The sequence below is a fragment of the Leuciscus leuciscus genome, assembly GCF_965113295.1.
Source record: "Leuciscus leuciscus genome assembly, chromosome: 16".
NCBI classification, from domain to species: Eukaryota; Metazoa; Chordata; class Actinopteri; order Cypriniformes; family Leuciscidae; genus Leuciscus; species Leuciscus leuciscus.
The window spans coordinates 14,065,005-14,085,098 of record NC_138740.1 but is presented as its reverse complement, the minus strand read 5'-3'; the positions used below and the strand labels follow the sequence as shown (position 1 = coordinate 14,085,098).

At 37.1% G+C, this 20,094-nt stretch overlaps 1 protein-coding gene and 1 long non-coding RNA gene across 6 annotated transcripts in view; one reads left to right on the top strand and one right to left on the bottom strand.

The window, feature by feature from the left end:
* The window catches only part of LOC309478043, a 384,226-nt gene that overhangs the window by 88,064 nt on the left and 276,068 nt on the right, over positions 1-20,094 (top strand). The gene's annotated exons all lie outside the window — the stretch shown is intronic.
* sgcd (sarcoglycan, delta (dystrophin-associated glycoprotein)) overlaps positions 1-20,094 on the bottom strand; it is a 276,212-nt gene that overhangs the window by 72,307 nt on the left and 183,811 nt on the right. For 3 of the 5 annotated variants that reach the window (XM_082141410.1, XM_082141411.1, XM_082141407.1), the window contains exon 2: positions 942-1,127. In XM_082141410.1, coding sequence (XP_081997536.1) covers positions 942-1,127 — 186 coding nt within the window. Of the gene's footprint in view, positions 1-941; positions 1,128-13,062; positions 13,431-19,116; positions 19,291-20,094 lie in introns of those variants that run through there. The other 2 variants (XM_082141409.1, XM_082141408.1) reach the window with 2 other exon arrangements.

Genomic DNA, 20,094 nt, shown 5'->3' with positions numbered 1-20,094 from the left:
TTGCACCTACATTTCTACAAACTCTCAGAGTGTTAGAGTATTAGTAGACTTGTAGGATTAGAATAAGAATATTTTGCCATGTAGTTGCAAAGTTACTTATAGTCAGTAGAATGTCTGTTGGGGAGCATCACAATAAAGAGTTAGCAGATATTAAGCAGACAGTCTAATAATACTGAGAGTTAGTTAGTTGCAAAATTACTTATAATCAACAGAATTTTCTAAAGGGACCATCAAAATAAAGAGTTACAGAGAAGACAATTTTTGGGACATGCTACTATGGACAGCTTTGTGCATATTGCACCATAAACTGGCCTGTCAATCATCCTGTCATGTCCTCATATACACACCCCACATTCCAGCTCATTTATGCTCATAGAAAATAAATGCAATTATTGAAATAAAGTTCTGTACTTTCACAACAATCTTATGTAAAATGTTTTCCAGTCCAAATGTTTTTAGCATACATTCCTCTGCATCCACCAGTACCAATCATGGAAGGATATAAATCCTACAAAGTAATAAATAACCATACAAATGTTACTTGAAAGTTAGGAGAGTTTGTTTACAGAGGGCGTTGCGCCGCTGGGTGGGTTTGGGGTCCTGTGACAGTTCTGCCCTCGGGCCCCCTCCTTTGATCGGGCCCTGCTGTACATCCAATTAATCAGAACTCAAAGCACAGTAGGAGAAAGTTGAAAAGATCAGTAAACACATGAAGTGAGGGAAGGCAGTTGGCCTCAGAGAACTGACTCTACGTGCGAAAACCATAACAGAACGACCACTAAGAGGCAAATGAAAGCAGCCTTGCTGAAGCTCAGAAAATACACAGAAGTGAGCAGAAATAACGGCTCTCCATCATAGCGATCCGCCAATTCTATCCAAGTCGTTCAAAGAATCGATGCCCAGCAGCAGTAATGAAGCCCAGAGTAAAAGACTGAACTTACTATAGTGAAGTTCATAACTTTGAGGATCCAGATGGTGAGAGCGAGGTTGACCACTATGAGGATCATGAGGAGGAGGACAAAGAAGTAAAGGCAACGTTTCCGCCAGCCGTAGATCCCCACTTTATACAGTTGCGGTTTTTCAGTACTCTGGACATTGTTCCTATGAGGGCACTGTTCCTGGGTCATCTGGAAGAAGACAAAAATAAAACGTTAATTGAAGATTTTGTTAGAGGCATTGAGAGGAACAATATCTATATATAGTATAATATAATAAATAAATAATATATATAATTTATTTATTTTGCTTACACCTTGAAAAAAAAAAATATATATTTTAATATTTATTATTATTATTATTTTTTTTTAAGGTGTAAGCAAAATATATTACTTTTTACTTTAAATTAGACTTTTAAAAAGTCATTAAATTGAAACTTTTATTGGAAGTGGTGTAATATATATATATATATATATATATATATTTATAAAAAAAATTTTTTAAACCATATGAAACCAACATACACATATTGTATTACAAAATAAGTGGAAGTACCTGGCATATATGTGTTTTAAAGTAGATTTTGACAAGATTGATATGTCATTGACCCTATTATTTTACATATAGATGGAGGAGTAAATGTGTACAGTAAAGACACTGCAATGCAGAACAATGGAAAATAATGCTTTGAGAGACAGTGCCTTTGGAATAGTTTGTCACTTTTGCCCTATTTATAATGAAATCATTCACTCGGACAACATTGTACGCTGGTTACAAAATAAATGGAGGTCAATAAAGGGAAATCAGTGGGCTGGAAGTCAATCTCTGCTCAGCCAGCATGGAAACACTGACTGTGGGATATTCTGATATGAGTTTGACCCAGTGTAAAAGTTTGCTATGTTTTTTGCACTGCCGTCTAAAACCTACATTATATCTCTAGGCAACAAATTGCTACCAGTTTCACATGAGTAAGTGACAGTAGGTGACTGATTCAGAACACAGAAGGGTGAAGAATAATCAGCAATACAGCAAGGGTCCAGTTTTTATGTATAAACAATGTATTTAATATGGAATTATATTGGATTAATCTGTTTTACATGAGGTATTCACATATGTTATACATGTACAGGTGTGACTCAAACCGTCCTGCATCCGAAATCGAATATTTCCTTACTAAATAGTATGCGGAAAACATTATGCAAAAAAAGTAGTAAGTCCAAAAATGGTAATCTAATACTTCCGGTGAGATTCTGTAGTGCACACTTAATGAACACTTTACTATCCCATGAGGCATGGGAGAGGTTTTATGGCCAAACCACAGAAAAGAGCATTTATCACTTCTGGTTCCACCGTCCTCAAGTCAATTAATTTTTTATGGGTTTTTGGTAAAATGCTTGAAATAAGGTCTGTGGTTAACACAAGCTCAAGAACATTCCATTGAATATCTATGATGAATATAAAATTATAATAATATTGCTTTAAAATAAAAAAAATAAAAAACATATTGCAATAATGCAATATTTTCTTCCTAGGACTAGCAAGCTTATGCACCATTTATTGAAAATAATTGATGCCAATGATATGGTGTCTCCATAATTAAGGATAAAAACCTCTTTGCATCATTGTGATATTTTCAAAATATGCACATAAATAATTGCACTTCCTTCGGCAATTCTGATGTTCAGCATATCTATAGGAATGGGGTTTCTGAGGCTTTGAAAGATTTAACCTAAATAAGAGGTGGTGAAGTGATTAATGGGACTCGATACAAAATTTCTGACCACAATAAAGAAAATATAATAAAGAAATATAACTTTCTTAGAAATGTTGTCTTTGTGTTTATGTTGGTTTGATATATATATGGTTTTGAAAAATCTTTTTTCCATTTTCAAGAAAAGTTTCAATTCGATTGACCTCGATTTTAACAGATTCTCATATTGGTGAACCGATATCACTTCTTAAATCCCAAGAATCAATCTTTTAGTCTATGCTGCTTTCAGTTAATGTGTGAACAAAACTTCACTAAACATTCCCAGACAGCGACACAGTGTCGGCCTAGATCCTGCCCACATCGTTTTTTTCTTTTTCTTAAAAAGTTGCCAGCCTACGCTAGCATTTTTGATCATATTCAAAAGTTTTCATGACCCCCAGAATATTTTGTTGTATGAATATCTATATGAAAGAAAGAAAGAAAGAAAGAAAGAAAGAAAGAAAGAAAGAAAGAAAGGCCTCTACTTAAAAAATAAAATAAAATAAAAAAATAATTCTAGCTTAAGGGTTAATGGATTTTTTTGAACGTGGGCAGGTTTCCTACAAAAATAGCAACATTTTGAGCAAAAAGCAAAAGCAAAATGTGTTTTTTTCAAAGACCACATCCAGATCGGATTCAGAGCAAGGATCAAAACATAGATGGAGTAGATCGAGTCCATCAACATCCCATTATTTTACATACAGTATGTATCTGCTTACATATGCTATGCTTGTTTCTGCTTCTTCTTTATGTCTTTTGATCAGGAGATTCAGTACTCTTTCAGAAGATGTGTCATAGCGCCCCCTACCGTATAACAGTGGAAACACAGAAAGCCCGAAATTTCCGTCAATGGTGGGGAAAGAATTAAGTAATGTTACGTTATTTTTACATTATTTCTTCTAACCTGTCCTGGGCTTGCTTGTTGACATGAAACTTTCTGCCCTGGCAGCCTTGTCTGTGTTGTCTGTGTTGTCTTTGTTTCATGTTTCTATGTTTGTCTTGTGTTTGAGCACATGGCTGGTTCTTGGTCTGTGTTTGCCTTGTGTTCCTTGTTTCCTGTTACCACGCCCCCTTGTTTAGTCCACGTCTTGCCCTCATTTCACTAATTGTGCTCACCTGATCCTCATGCGCTCTGGTCCCTTTATATCGTGCCTCTTTCCCTCATGTCTTTGCTGGTTTGTTTTGTGGATGTACTTTGTGGTGTTTTCTGGTTTGTGCTCTTGAAATAATCCTATAGCTTTTGTTTTTGTTTTTTTAAATCCTATTCCCAGTATCAGATTATCTTTGTTGCTATTTTTTTAGAATTTAATTTTTAGTTAATTTCTTCAGTTCTTATTTCCCCTGTCAAGTGGCTGTCTTGCTTCTCTGCAACTCCAGTTTTTTTTTATCTTAGATCTTTTTTTTTCTTTTTTTTATTATTAGTTTGCTTTTTATATATATATTTATACTTTGTTTCTCTAGTCATTGATCTTATCAGTTTAGTTTTTGTTGTCTTTATTGTTGCTGTATCTTGTCTGTCTTGTCTTGAGTCTCGTCTTGTATGTTCTTCTGTGTGTCCCTGCTCTGTATCCTGAGTTCCCTGGCCACTGACTCTTAACTGCCTGACTGGTGCAGCTTTCTAACTCCTGTGTCAAGCCTCTGTTTCTGTGAGCCGCTACCTGGTGCTACATCTGCGATCTACATCAAGCTACGTGTTCCTTGTGTTCCTGCCTGGTCTTTCCTTCAGAGCTGCCTCATTGCACTCGCGTCATCGCCATCTTACTGACGTCTCAGTGGTCATCTATCCTGCCTGTCGTCTGCCCTGCCCTACTGTTTGAACTGTGGTTCACGCTTCACTCTCCCTGCTGTCTCAAGTCTTCAGTCTTGTTAATGAAAACCCTTGTCTGCTCATTTGCGTCTGGGTCATATCTCTTGCAGAACTGTGACAAATGTAATGTCTTGTGTATTCATTCAGTGTTTTAACTGCTGAAAGTCATCAACAAAACAGCTTGTAAACAATATCAGGACATTCATCTCAGAAAAGACCATAGATCAATAACCATATTCAATTTAGTGTTGTAGTCATGACCACCTAGACCAAAACCAGACTAAAGATTTGAGGGGTTGAGGCCAAGACCAACACAAAGCAGGGTGAGACCGAGTCAAGACCAAAACCAGACCAACACCCTCCAAATTCATCTAAATGATCCACATTTACTGATATTTAGTGTCATGTGGTGTAACGACAAATTAATAACGTACAGTATTGTGATTCCACCTTGAATGTGTGTACACTTAAACATTATTTATATTGAAGAAATCTACTTTTCTTCAATGCAAAGTATTATTTTTAATAAACCACAAGTAAAATGTCAGTAATAAAATGAGAACGAATAAAAACATTTCAAACAACAGCACAAATAAATGCAATAGTATAAAGAGAGCTATGAAATAAACATGGCTTTAAGTTTTTCAGGTGGGTCTACAGGTTATTATTCAGGTAAGAAATACTACAGATATCAAATGTAATGTATAGACTTCATTGCACAAATTAAATACAGATTAATGCTTACAATTCAATACATGTTATGTATTTTGCTCTTATTTAAAGATAATAGATATAGAATAGAAGATAAAGTGTTAGTATTAATGGATCAAGTGTTGCTGAAAAAGATGCGTCTTCAGCCGTTTCTTGAAAATGGCTACGGACTCCGCCGCTCTGGTTGAGTTAGGCAGGTCATGCCACCAGCAGGGAACAGTCAAGGTAAAGGTCCGAGAAAGAGATTTTGTGCCTCTTTGAGATGGCACCACAAGACGCCGTTCACTTGCAGAGCGCAAGTTTCTGGATGGCACGTAAGTCTGAAGTAATGAGTTTAGGTAAAAAGGAGCAGAGCCAGTGGTTGTTCTGTAGGCAAACGTCAGTGACTTGAATTTGATGCGAGCGGCAACTGGCAACCAGTGCAAGTTTATGAGGAGAGGTGTGACGTGTGCTCTCTTTGGCTTGTTAAAGACCACTCTAGCTGCAGCATTCTGGATCAGTTGTAGAGGTTTGATAGTGCAAGCTGGAAGACCTGCCAAGAGAGCATTACAATAGTCCAGCCTGGATAGAACAAGAGCTTGGACAAGGAGTTGTGTAGCATGCTCTGATAGGAAGGGCCTGATCCTCCTAATGTTGTATAAGGCAAATCTGCAGGACTGGGCAGTTCTAGCAATGTGGTCTGTGAAGTTCAACTGATCATCAATCACTTTTTTCAAAAACATTTATTAAAAACGATTTTATTTACGTTCCAAAACCGACTGTGTTTAAATGAATACTCGCCAAGACGGGCATTTTGACATAATTGTGTATGTATTTGACCGTTTAAGTGCAGTAAGCCACTCATTTTGGTACGTGCGACTCACAGAGGCGGCTTGTGCGCTCCACTTATATTAGATTATGCCAAACTACTTGAGCTTTCATTTTTATGCATTTCATTCTTTTAACTTCTTCAGCTTACAGTCGTATAATCCTGTCAGAAATTAAAAGGCCTGCTCCTGCATTCAAGTCTTTGTACTGCATGCGTGAATTGCATTTGTAATATATATATTATATTTTTTAAACAAATTAACACATCACACAATGTAATTACAGCAATGCAGAAACTGTATTTGTTCCAGTCCAGTTTAACCTTGATGTTGAATGTTCAGTGTAGTAATAAAACTAGATTAAGAATTACATAATCATCTGGAAGCTCAATTACATTTCTGCAAAATGTCCTTGGTATGCTGAAAACAACAGCCAGGGCTTTTACCATCCTCAATAAAACATAGCCTGTGATTAAAGGAAGACTTAAATACAAAGCTCAGTGTCTTTTCTGTTTCTGAAGACATGCCTGGGCTCACACAACTGTAAATGGAGTTGCTGAAGGACAGGTCAGGTGAAGTGAAAGCACTATTCACTGCTGGTTCCTCGGGGAGAAGCTGAGATGGCAACTTACTCATCTGTGAACTGAAGTGTTAGTGTCCTACCCTTGTCAGCGGCAAATACTACAGATGTTAGCCGTATCGTAACAGGGACTGGTAACAAAATAAGGTGGAAAAGGACTTACAGTTAACGATCAAGAACTTTTGATCTAAAAACCTCAAAATAGAACAAAATACACTAAGCCACTCTAAGAATATTACTGTAATTTATCCAAACCTATTCAATTCATTAATTCTTTACACATGAATTAAATTCAGAAAATTTAAAAAAGGGAAAAAAAGGTGTATAGGTGGAGACCACAATACACTTAATTTCAAATCGTTTCAATGATGTAAAGAAAGGTTTGGATAAATTACAGTAATATTCTTAGAGTGGAATACTAGAATACTAGAAACAGTTTTCTTAACATTAAACATTTTAACATAAACAGGGATAGTTCACCCAAAAATGAAAATTTGGTCATCATTTACTCACCCTCAAGTTCCAAACCTGTATGAATGTTTTCTTCTGCTGAACACAAAAGAAGATATTTTGAAGAATGTCAGTAACCAAACAGTTGATGGACCCCATTGACTGCCATAGTATTTATTTATTTTTCCCCACTATGGAAGTCAATGGGGTCCATCAACTGTTTGGTTACCCATTTTCTTCAAAATATCTTATTTTGTGTTCAGTAGACAAAATTCATACAGGTTTGGAACAACTTGAGGGTGAGTAAGTGATGACAGAATTTACATTTTTTGGTGAACCATCTCTTTAACATTATGTATTAACTAAACTCTTCCCAAAAAAGGAATTGAATTGAGAAATCAATATAAAAATTAGATACATTTCAAAGCTGAATCTCTTGCAGTTATTTGTAAGCTCCACTCTTTACACACTAAAACTTCAACATAACAGGAACTCTTCAAATTCACAACAGAATACACACACCCTGTTCAATGTAAACAGTGCATTCCAAATGGCATAAATAATGCCTTTACAGGGCACTTCAAAGAGAGAACAATAATCGCTGCCATATTGTTGGGTCCTTCCAAAAAGGAAATCATTAAAAAGTTCAAAGAATAAAAATATAATGTTACCTGTGACAATACTGTAGATAGAACTTAAATTAAATGTACAAACATGTTTTGAGAGTGTGTAAGAATTTGTGAAAAATGTTTATGTATAGTATTGATATTGATATGAAGTAAAATGAGCAAGCAGAAAAAAAAAACTTTTTTTTTTTTCTAGTGTAAAGTCAGATACTGAACACTGCAAAAAAAAAAAAAAAAAAAAAAAAAAACATTACATTTGTTACAGTATTTACTAGTCTCTGTTAACATAAAATACAACTGTTCATTATAGTTCATATTAATTCAGGTCCATTAAATAATATTAACAGATTAACAAACCACTTTTGAATTTAATAATGTTGAAATTAGCATGAACTAAGATTACAAAATGCTGTAGATGTATTTTTCATTGTTAGTTCATGTAGTTAACTAATGTCAACAAACTGAACCACACTATGGGCCCTATCATACACCCGGCGCAATGCAGCACCAAGCATGCAAGTGTTTTTTGCTAGTTTCAGCCCGACGCAGTTATAATTTTCACGTCCTGACTTGAATTGTCCTGCACGTTGTTTAAATAACAAATGCATTTGCGCCCATTTGTGTGCCCATGGGCGTGCTGGTCTGAAAACGAGGTGTGATGTTATTGCCGCGTTATTTTGAGGACACAGAAATAGACTGTGTCATTGACCAACTGAAACCTGGTCTAAAGTCAATGGCACAATATTTTTTTTGTTATTTAAAGTGCGCATTAGTAATATGGGCCTATAGGAGGGTCCAACATGTGCTTACATTCTGCTTATTAAACACACAGGGACGCACAGCAGCACACAAACATGCCAAATATTAAAAAATAAAAGGATTACAATGTTAAAGATTATTATTGTGTACATAAAGATGTACCCGTAGATGGTCTGCTTGTGTGCTTTAACCTCGCGCACGAGCAGATCCGTTTGCTCTCTGGAGAAGTGTCTCTCCGCTATCAAATTCCGTCATGTAAATACCGAATCCGCCATGGCACGAGCGCAACTGGCTTTTAAAGGGAATGTTTTTTTTGCATGTAAAGCCCAAAACACCCATTACTCATTAAGAGAATAGGAACAACCCTTTTAGACCATTTTAGGCCTTTTAGGCCGGACGCACCGACCAATTTTCCCGTCGTTAAACTAGCAAAAGTGGATTTGGACACACCCTAAGTGAACTTGCGCCGTGCGCTTTAGACCATGTGCTTAGGTCATTAAAATAGGGCCCTATTAGTGTATTATAATACGTCTTACAAAATGTCTTATTATAATAAATTAAATACTTGCAAAAAACATTTAACAATAAAACAAAATGCATTAAGAAAATAAATAGGGTCAATTTTGATTTAATGCCAGCTTTAAATATTCCGAGAGCACAAAACACAGGTCTGCAGGGCACAGCTTGAATTCTACACTAACGGTTGTTTTCAAGGCTCAGCGTGGAGCATCGAGGCTCAGGATTTAAGACTAAATCCTGCTTTTATAACAAATGTCATATGTTCCCTTTGTTCTTTTTGTGAGTCTGGCAGGTTGCAGCGCTTGAGATTTTAGAGAGGATGATGCTCTACTGTTGGCTCTAAAAAAAAAAGGAGGATTGTCAGAAAGCCGCAGAATATGAAACACCTGCTTGTAGTTTAGCCTCCCTCCCTGGTGCATGCATTTATTGGCAGCTCGCTGGAAGAGTTGCAGGAGCACTGCTCTCACACCCTCATCCATTCCTCAGTTTCTCTACATCGCTTAGAGCCAAAAGCAAATACAAAAACCATCTACTTTGGTTTTTAAAAAGCACAGAGTGTATTTGTTTGCACATTCAGATTTACAGCGATTTTGTCACAGAGACTCCTGAGGCCACTTGTTTCCTCTGAGCTATAAAGCAGTCATCTGTACAGTCTTGTGATTGTGCCTTCACAGAAGATTTTGTTGTGATCCCTGAAAAATATCATCATAACCATATCAATATTGGGTTTAAGAGTCTTGTTTATTTGAGGTTATAAAAAGAGGCAAAAAATTATTCAATGGCCTATAAAGTTGTTTCTCTCTTTTTTTGCTAACTCCAAGCAAAATTTTTATTATTTTTTTGACTACAGGTTCATTCAAATAAAAGTTAAAGAAGCCTGTGGAGACATATAGCCTATAGTAATCCAAATATAGTATACAGATGCATGTACCAAATATTTTACAGAATCTTTTTTTTTTTTTTTTTTTTATCTATTGAAGGAAGTCTATTATGCTCACCAAAGGCTGCATTTATTTAATTAAAATACAATAAAAACAGTAATACTGTGAATTATTAGGCCTTTTACAAATTAAAATGAATTGTCAGCATCATTACCCCAGTCTGGAAATTGTTGTGCTGCTTAAATTTTTTGTGGTAATTATGATACATTTAGGTTTTTTTTTTTTTTTTTTTTTTTTTTGATTCTTAGAACTTTCAAAAGAACATCTACTTGAAACAGAAAACTTTTGTAAAATGATGTCTTCGCTGTCAATTTTGATCAATTGAATGTGTCCTTGCTGAATAAAAGTTTCAGTTTCATAAAAAAGAAAAAAAGAAAATACTGAACCCCAAACGTTTAAATGATAAATAAAACAATTCAATATTGTGGGTCTTGCAAATAGCGGAAACTTTGGTAAATTCAGCCACTATTTTTATCTCAGAAACACTCAGCAAATACAGGTTGCTTGACCATCATAATAATCATACTATTAGAATGATGTTCATTCTGCTTTGAAGAATGAGCAGCCCAGCAGATTACAATGTATGTAATATATTCTGACATGACAGACAGTCGCACAGTCTGACTTGGCCTTGACACAGTCTCACTGCAGTCAATATCGTACAACCTGACAAGCAACAATTGTAAATGACAGGAGAAAAATGTAACTGAACTCTGGGTTAGTTTAGTTAAGTTCATGCTTGTTCAAATTGCTTGATTAAAATGAGCTTAAGCAACACAATTGTTATACATTTTGTCCTAACTACAGTTGCCATTTTGGAGAAGAGTGGAGCATTTTGTTAGGCTGTTGACTGATTCAGTTACTTTCAATTGCTTAAGATACTAATATGTGCTACTGTTAGCAAATAGCTAACTACAGTCTATCAGTTCAATTGTGTGTCACTAAATTAAATGGAATCTTAATGGATCAATGAACATAAATATGAGTACCTAAATCATGTCAGGGAGCCTTTAAAATTTCACTTTGGGACTACTTAAATGGGTCGCTTAAAATGACTTCATTCCATGATGTTGAAGTTACATGAACAAATTATGTTTGTTTAATGTAACCCAGTTATGTGGAACCTGTTGACATAAAAAAAAAGTTAATTAAAGCCAACATATCATTTTTTGAGTGTACCTAAATTTACTCTTCATTTTCACAACTGTCCTTCACAACAGCAGTATAATGAACCCATGACTGTGGGGGTTCAGAAAATGTGCTTGTTATTTTAATGATCCACAGGTATAGGCCAATTGCAAGGCAAATGTCTCATCATTAAAGCAAATGTTTTGCGTAAACTCATGCGAAACATCTTTTAGTGTTTTAATTTTATTGGACAAATGAATTGCTTGACAATTTGAGTACTTTTGCAAAGCATCCAATATAAATATGGCTCATTAGCCTCACTGTTTGCCAAGGTAAACTGGTGTTTTAGCTAATGTTGTTGCACTCCACAGGTAATATCAGCTCTGATTAAAATTGACTTGTTAAGAAATAAAATGTGCTTTTAGTAAATTAGAACTCAGTCGGGTAACTGAAATTGGAATCGTGCAACATGGATTTACTCAGCTTGATTTCAGTGCTACATGCCACTGAATTTCAAATGAGTCCAAACTATTTCTTCTCATTCTCTAGGTTAATGACTGAAACATGTAGCTGATGACCAAATGAATAGGGCAGGAAGTATCCTGAAGTACGTCTCTTAAACTTTAAAACGATAAGCAAACAATAGTCATGTTTGGCTATATGCATAGTAGCAATCCTTCCCAAATGATATGGATAGTGTTTAGATCGTATAAATACAGGAATTACGTTTTTATCTTGCAGCAAAGGTACATATATAGAAAAGGTAGTGCTAATGTCTGTCCTATCCTAAATATACACACATGACAATGCAATGAATTTATTATTTTACAAAATAAAGTTTCTTCATCTTACTTTTGTTTATTTTATTTTCATTGATTTATTTTGGAACTTAAACGACGTGAACCAAATTATACGATTATTCATAAAACATAAGTCTGGCATAACAGCAAAAACAGTTTCTCATTATGTAACACTTGAGTTAAAAACAAAAGACAATAGGCTATTACATTATAAATATGATGGATGAGCCACATTTGAAGTTGCTGTATAAAGCCAATACACGCATATCTGTGTGCACACATCAGTTGAAATCTATTTTAATGTGCCTAATTGGCAATGTTGCTCAGCTACCATTAAGAATCTTTAGTTACACAGTGTTTAGTTGCATGGCTGCGACAGTTCAAAACAAAATCTACTGCAGAATCTTTTCATTTCCATTTTCAGGCTTCCACATTCTGCTCGTTTCTCTACCACAAACCTTAGTGGAATCTTAAAAAGCTTCCATAGGCTAATCTCAGGCTGGTTCAAATTCTCAGAGGCCTATGATCACGTCTGGGGCGGGGGAAAGCTGTTTTTGACTCTGACACTAAAGGGCAAACTGTAACCAAACGTCCCATAACCTTCACAGCTGTTTCCTTCACTCTCCAGCCAAAGTCCAGCCCCCTCTTTTCCTCCTTATCTGCCATTCCCACTCCAACCTGGCATCCTCACGGAGAATCACAGCAATCACCTTTCTGACAGTGTCCTTTCGTCAGAGGAGCGTGAGCGTAAAACAGCACCGCGAAGCCTGTCGGTCTCTCTGCAATCTTTCCACAGCGAACCCCGTTGTTACTTATTTATAGTAGCATGTTTCCCAGAGGGCCAAAGTAATTGAAACCAAATGTGTGGAGGCAGTGAAATGGGGAAATAGAGCAGCGGTAGCATCTGGACAGGAGAAAAAGAGAAAGAGAAAGAGAAAGAGAGAAGCGGGAAAACTCTGTCTGCAATCGGGACACAAACTTTTTGGCTTCCAATTAATACAAGACTTCTATTTGGAGAGCCCAACGCAGTGCCAGAGTACTCCAATACAATGGGACTGAAAGGACGAGAGACAGAGAAAGAGACAAAAATAACGCAGCAACCCCAACTGCTCCAGCGCATACAGAAAACTTCCCAAAAAAATGAAGTAGCAGTTCACATTAAGCACAACCCTGTCTTTCTGCTGCCAGGAAGTCACATGCGTTTCCTCACACAAAGCACAAAGTCAGAAACAATGAGTTTAAAACTTACCATCCTGACCATGGCTCTCAATCTGAAGTCCAAGCTAGTGCACACAGGGTGTGACACGCGGATAAAAGTAGACTGAGACACCACTTAAAGATGGCATGAGGCCTATTTTCTCTGTCTCTGTCTCTCGCTCTCTTTCTTTTTCCAACTTCAGGCAGTTACAATCCCCCCTTCCGACACTGTCAGCTTTTCCAATAGCAGACGCGCAAGCCAAAATCCCTGCCTCAGTCTGCAGGAATTTCCTAGACTCTTAGTCTGGTATCTGCAGCAGAACCACGGAGAACAGCGACTGAGTCTCTGCTACCGTTTGCCTGAGTAACTGCCCCCTGGTTTGTAGCCAGATATAGCAATAGGAGACACATGGGGGAAGTTAGGGGGTTGATGTCTGAGTTTTTTTTTATTTTAGGACAGCCCCTCACCCTCCATTTGTGTGTGTGAGTTTCAGCATGCAGCCATGGGATTTGGGAATGCATTTAATTTTCTACTTGATGTTCCTGCCAGGCTGACTATGAGGGATAAAATTGCCACAGAGCCCTTCCTACACAGCATTTTCTGCAGGCATGAAGTCATCAGACTTATGAATAATAGTAATCATTGTTTAGGTCGCTTCCTTTAACTGGCCAGTTCAGCATTAGCAGGACATTCCATGGGGAGCGTGAAACCAAGACCACATGCGCGATCAATATGCAGAATCCCCAGGACGATTAATCAGCATGTTCCTTGCTAACGCCGATGCTGTGCTTGACTGTAGTGTGTGTTAGGGTACAAAGAATTACCATAAATGTATTCATACTGTGTTTTACCTTACTGCGGTGGCAAAGAATTATGTTTGGGATGTTCGGGCTTGAATTTATTCAGGCAGTTGTTGTTTGCTTCACACTCTTTGTCAAGGGTTCGAAAACAACCAATTAGAGTCAGAATTCTGAATCAGGGTTTAGAGGCACCATTTCCATGTAACCTTGCTGATTAATGTTGTGGTTGTGTGGAATAAATTCACCACCAAACCGTCTGCATGCAGTTGTTTTGGTGGAGGTGACTCCTAGATTTTACTTCACCAGCACCAGATATCGCTTAACCACAAAATAGACGCACTCAACAGAAAAACAAACACATGTCCTGATTATACTTCCTTTGTATGAGTTTTGTCACTCACCTATTATTAAGTAAATAAATGTCCAGCTAATATGATATATTTGCCACTACATACTATGGAAACCTGCTGAATGACTGCCAACAATAGTACTGGCAGTCTGAATAATATTATCTACTCCCAAAAAAAACAACTATAGCCTTCAAAACCAGGAAGCCAAGAGGTCCTCTGAGGGGCAGAGCCAATACAGCAAAAATAAATAGAACTGGAGCAAAGCAAGTGGAGAAACAGGTGTGTTTTATCAGTAAGTGGAACCAATGTCCAGGTTTACACTATTTGGTAAAAAAATTATACTGTGTTTATTGTTTACAAAAACCGATAATGGTTGTATCTCTCTAATATCTCTCTATCTTAGTAACTTGAAAATGTTGGCATTAGTGGAATTGCATGGGCATGGTTTAAATTATACTTATCTAAATGTTAACAATTTGAAGCATTAAATGAAGATGTGTCATATCGACCACAAGTTCAGTATGGAGTACCGCAAGGCTTAGTACTATGACCGTTGCTTATCACCCTGTACATGCTACCATTGGGAGATATCATTAGGAAGCATGGCATTAGTTTTCACTTTTGTGCTGATGATACTCATCTCTGTATTACTTTGCGCCCTGATGAAACATACCTATTCACAAAATTAACCGAATGCATAGTTGACATAAAAAATGATGACTAGTAATTTCCTATCGCTTTATTCTGTTTTGTTTTTTTAAATGTAAAAAAATTATAACAGAGGTTCTTATTGGACCAAAAACATCCACACGTATAACCTAGAATACTGTCTAACACTTGACGCTTGTCAAGTCTTTGTCATCAGTTAGGAACCTGGATGTGCTCTTTGATAGCAATCTTTCATTTGAAAGCCACGTTTCTAGCATCTGTAAAACCAAATTTTTCCATCTTAAAAATATATCTAAATTATAACATATGCTCTCAATGACAAATGCAGAAAGGTTAGTACATGCGTTCAAGACCTATTGTAATGCTCTACTGGGTGGTTGCCCTGCACACTTGTAAATGTAAAAAAAAAAAAAAAACTCCAACTGGTCCAAAACGCAGCAGCTCGAGTTCTTACAAGAATCAGGAAGAATGACCATATTAGCCTGGTTCTGTCAACACTGTATTGGCTCCCTATTAAACACTGCATAAATTTTTAAATATTGCTAATTACTTACAAAGCACTAAATGGTTTAGCTCCTCATTACTTGAGCGAGCTCTTAATGCATTATAGTCCTTCATATCTATTGCAATCTCAAAATTCTGGCCAGTGGAAAATACCTAGAATATCAAAATCAACTGCAGGCGGTAGATCCTTTTTAAATTTTTTCACCCAAACTCTGGTCTAGTCTTCCTAGCCTTGTTTGGGAAGCAGACACACTCTGGCACTCTGTTTAAATCTAGACTAAAAACACATCTCTTTAACCTGGCATACATATAACACATTACCAATTTATATTATTCAAATCAGTCAAATGATTCAGTCAAATGGCTGCATAAATTACTGTATGTCAACCAAAACCAGGAACACTTCCTATAACACCTGATGTACTTGTTACATCATAAGAAGAATGGCATCTACACTAATATTAGTCTGTCTGTCTCATCCACCTGAAGTTAACGTAGTCTGCCTGATCCGGTCCATATCCAGATGGTGGACCTGCACCTAGACACGACAAAACCCCAGCCCTGAATGTCAGCAGAGGCCATGTCTACTAGACAATCCCCTGTGAAACCCTCATCGACATGACAGCCAAATCCTCAAAAAAGACCACAAGAACCAGACAGGTCCCACGCACAGACCCTATGACCAGCTTCGACTCCATTCCTGCATGATGAATCAGATCTTCAAGCAAAAGGAACTGGATGAATATTTGAATGCTACCGATCACGATCCGAATTCTGACTTGTGATGCAGCCTGAATCATAATCACACTGTTTTTGTTTGTTGACCAGAGGAAAACTGGCTCCCTTACCGAGCCTGGTTTCTCCCAGTTTTTTTTTAAATTATTATTATTTTTATTTTTTTCATTCTGTCACCTGATGGATTTTGGGTTTCTAGCCACTGTCACCTCTGTCTTCCTTAGTTTGAGAGACTTAATATTCAATAATATTATTGATCTGACTGTACTGACGCTGTTGTATGAGTACTGAACTGAGCTGGTCGATGATTTTTTTGCAGAACTGCTTTATATATGAAATTAACTAATTGATCTTTACGACGCAACTAAATCAACACTGAACTGACCTCAGCTGAACAACAGCCGAAATGCATCATTTTCCATTTTCACTGTAAAGATGCATTGAAACAATCTTTACTGTATAAAGCTCTATATAAATAAAGGTGACTTGACCTAACCTGACTTGACTTGACAAAATCATAAAATTACACTGAAACAGCAGCTCTCATTTTCAATAGGGCATGTAAGAACTACAAACTAGCAAGCAATACCCTTTATCTCCAAAATTAAGTTTTCCCACTCTGCTCTGCTGCAAAGAGTTAAGGTATGTCCCAAATTATGCGCTATACAATATGCGCTTATACAATGCACTCTAAAGTGACTGAACGCTTAAGAAAAGTTGCGACAGTTAAGTGCATGTGAAGTGTCCAACATTCCACTTAAAAAAAAAGTGCATAATTTGAAATGTACTTTCTGTACATTGTACAGAATGCATTTTCAGTGTGAACACATTAATCTATTTAGCCTATACTAAAAAATTGCATAGACACTGCAAAAGTGTTCACATCTTTCTCTTTACATCCAGTTCTCATTGCATTCACATTGTAACTCTTTTTCCAGTTCATTTCTGATAGGTTTTCAGTCGATTATTATTATTATTATTATTAATATATTTTATCATACAGCAGAGTTTATGAAGAATATACTAATGATATTCAGTTTAATACATACACTTCCCATTTCAAACCAGGTGTTCTGCGCTCATAGTGTACACTATATGCAAATCACTGCATACTCCAAACCAAGCTCAGAGGACCAACTGAGACGGAGTTTACATGGAATAATTAGCAATTTCGTAAAGTGTCAGGAAGTGTTTATATCGAGTACAAGTAAATGTATTTTGGGCATATTGCTGTAGAACATTGACTGTAATGAACTAAATAGGCCACCACCTATTCACTATTCATACTGCATGTAGATTGCAACATTTATTTTAAACATATTAATTTGTAGACCTTTGTGGTTTAATAGTAGCACTAGGCCATGATTTCTATCTCAACAACTAAATGCGAGAAATATTTCTTCTGTAAAATTTGGTGCATTTGGTTTCACATCTCAGTTATTCTCTAAAACAGAACAATTTCCACAGGATCACAGCTGCAGTTTAGAACAATTGTTACGTAAGGTGTCAGGAAGTGTTTATATCAAGAACAAGTAAATGTATTACCAGATATTACATTATCTAAATCACATCAGCTTGTGTCACAATGGTTTACTTCACTGCCAGACCATGGGTGTGACAGTGCGGTGCGCTGCGATGTTAAACTTGAAATGAAACACACACAAACGTCGATATGCGGTAAGAGCAGGGACGACTGGGGTCCAGAAAGTGTACTGAACATGATACTTAAGGGGACCAGGGGAACAAAATAATCAGTCTTTACCAGTGAGGGAGCTCACTTATGAAGCATAATGAAATCGGCCTCTTTCCATTACCGCAGAGGTACCGCAGGGGGCACACATTAGTCCTGTTTGTGCTTTTGTGTGCGTGTAGCAGCACAAAAGGCTAATTGGAAAAACGTGCCCATACCTACATTTTTGCAAAAGTCCAAAAACATACACACTCTCTATTCACTTCAGTTTCCAGCTGAAATCAAAACTAGTGGCAGTAAAAGAGCAACAACTTTTATTCCTTTTCAAACGAATCATGATTACAGGTGCAGGCTATTGATTAAAGGGATAGTTCACTCAAAAATGAAAATTGTGTCATCACTTACTCAACCTCGTGTTGTTCTAAACCTGTATGGGTTTCTCTGTTCCGTTGAACACAAAAGAAGATATTTTGAAGAATGTCGGTAACCAAACAGTTGATGGACCCCATTGACTTCCATAGTGGGGGAAAAAAAAATACTTTGGAAGTCAATGGGGTCCATCAACTGTTTGGTTACCGACATTCTTCAAAATATCTTCTTTTGTGTTCAACAGAACAGAGAAACCCATACAGATTTAGAACAACACGAGGTTGAGTAAGTGATGACACAATTTTGAGTGAACTATCCCTTTAATAAATACTTTTTTTCATGCTTTTCCTTGCAGAATACTATGGTATGACCTCAAAACACTTTGCATGATTTGTAAACTTGAACATTTTGACTTTTACATCACATAACCAGCTCCATGTGTCTTTTCTGACATAGTAAACCAGATCGGTAGCTCACCTGGTACAGCATTGCACTTATGATGCAGAGCGCTCGGGCAAGAGTCCCACAAAACACGAGTCACAACACCTTCAAAACTTGTAGAAGCGAGTAAAAATGTCATGATTGCTTCAGCAAATGCATTTTTCCTCCCAGATTTTCTTGTTTTTAACACTACAGGAAATTTACAAAAAATCTTCATGGAACATGATCTTTACTTAATATCCTAATGATTTTTGGCATAAAAGAAAAATCGATAATTTTGACCCATACAATGTATTGTTGGCTATTGCCACAAATATACCCGTGCAACATGTGACTGGTTTTGTGATGCAGGGTCACATTTGGATCTGGCTACGGTTAAGTGTAAGTGGTATATTATTTCCAAATGCAATAAAGCATTAACCATTTAAGCGCCACTCACCAAACATTTCATTTCCAAACTGCTGCAAAACATACCACAATCGAAGTAATAAAACATCGTTACATTCACACTCATCTGTTTCTGGATAAAACTTTAAGCACCACTCACTGAACATTTCATGTCGCCAAATGTGCAAGAAGCAACATAATGCAATTTTGCAGAAATGTCGCCACAGGCATGTATTTCCAATGAGCCAGGGTTGATGCAGCCACAAACACTTTATGACAAATGTCTACTGATCCGCAGTCGAGCGCTACCAAGAAGAATTGCGACACTGGTTGCAACATTTGAATTCCCTAGGAAAACTTCTGCAAAGTTGAGCAACCATTCACGCAGCTACTTTTAGTAAAACACTTATCAGATCCGATGTCTGTGTTTTGATACGGCGCAAAACTGCCTCGCGTAGAACGGGCATTAAGAAGACAGATTTCATATCAGCACAGCTGAGGACACAAACTCGGCCGTTCTATCAAAACAACCCTGCAGGGTTGAAATGCTATTAGCCTCTGTTAATCAAAACGCCTGCCACTGCATCAAGCATTCCTCCCACAGTTTGGGCAAAACATATTGCTGTCATTATGCAAAGCCGCTTTTCTGGGTCGAAGTGCTGATTGTTCCTCAGAAGCTGTGAATGATCAACATGACGAGTCTGGCATTGCAAGACAAGGCAGCGTCTGCGGGCAAGTCGTCTTGGGAGAGAGGATAAAGGGGAGGGCTTGAAAAACCCACCCATCCGACGCGAGTGAAGCCGCTGTTAAATGTTCCTTGGCACTGTAACTATTGTTTAACTGTTCAGTGGGTCAAAAAATTTTTTTATTGACTTGATCGTTATAAGGATGAGGGATCACCCCCCAGGTTTTGGACTTTCCTCATGCGTGCACGGATGGCTGAACAGATATTTAAACACTCACTATACCCAACTTTCCTTCATGCATCTTTTCAGAGCTTTTTATTGTCATTTTGTTTTATTCAAAGTAAGCTAAAGCCAAAAGATAAACCCTAATTTACAAAACCAAGTCAACAAATAATATAAGGACTCAAATTGGCGAATCATTTGCTTTGAATCTGTTCATTAACGATTCATAG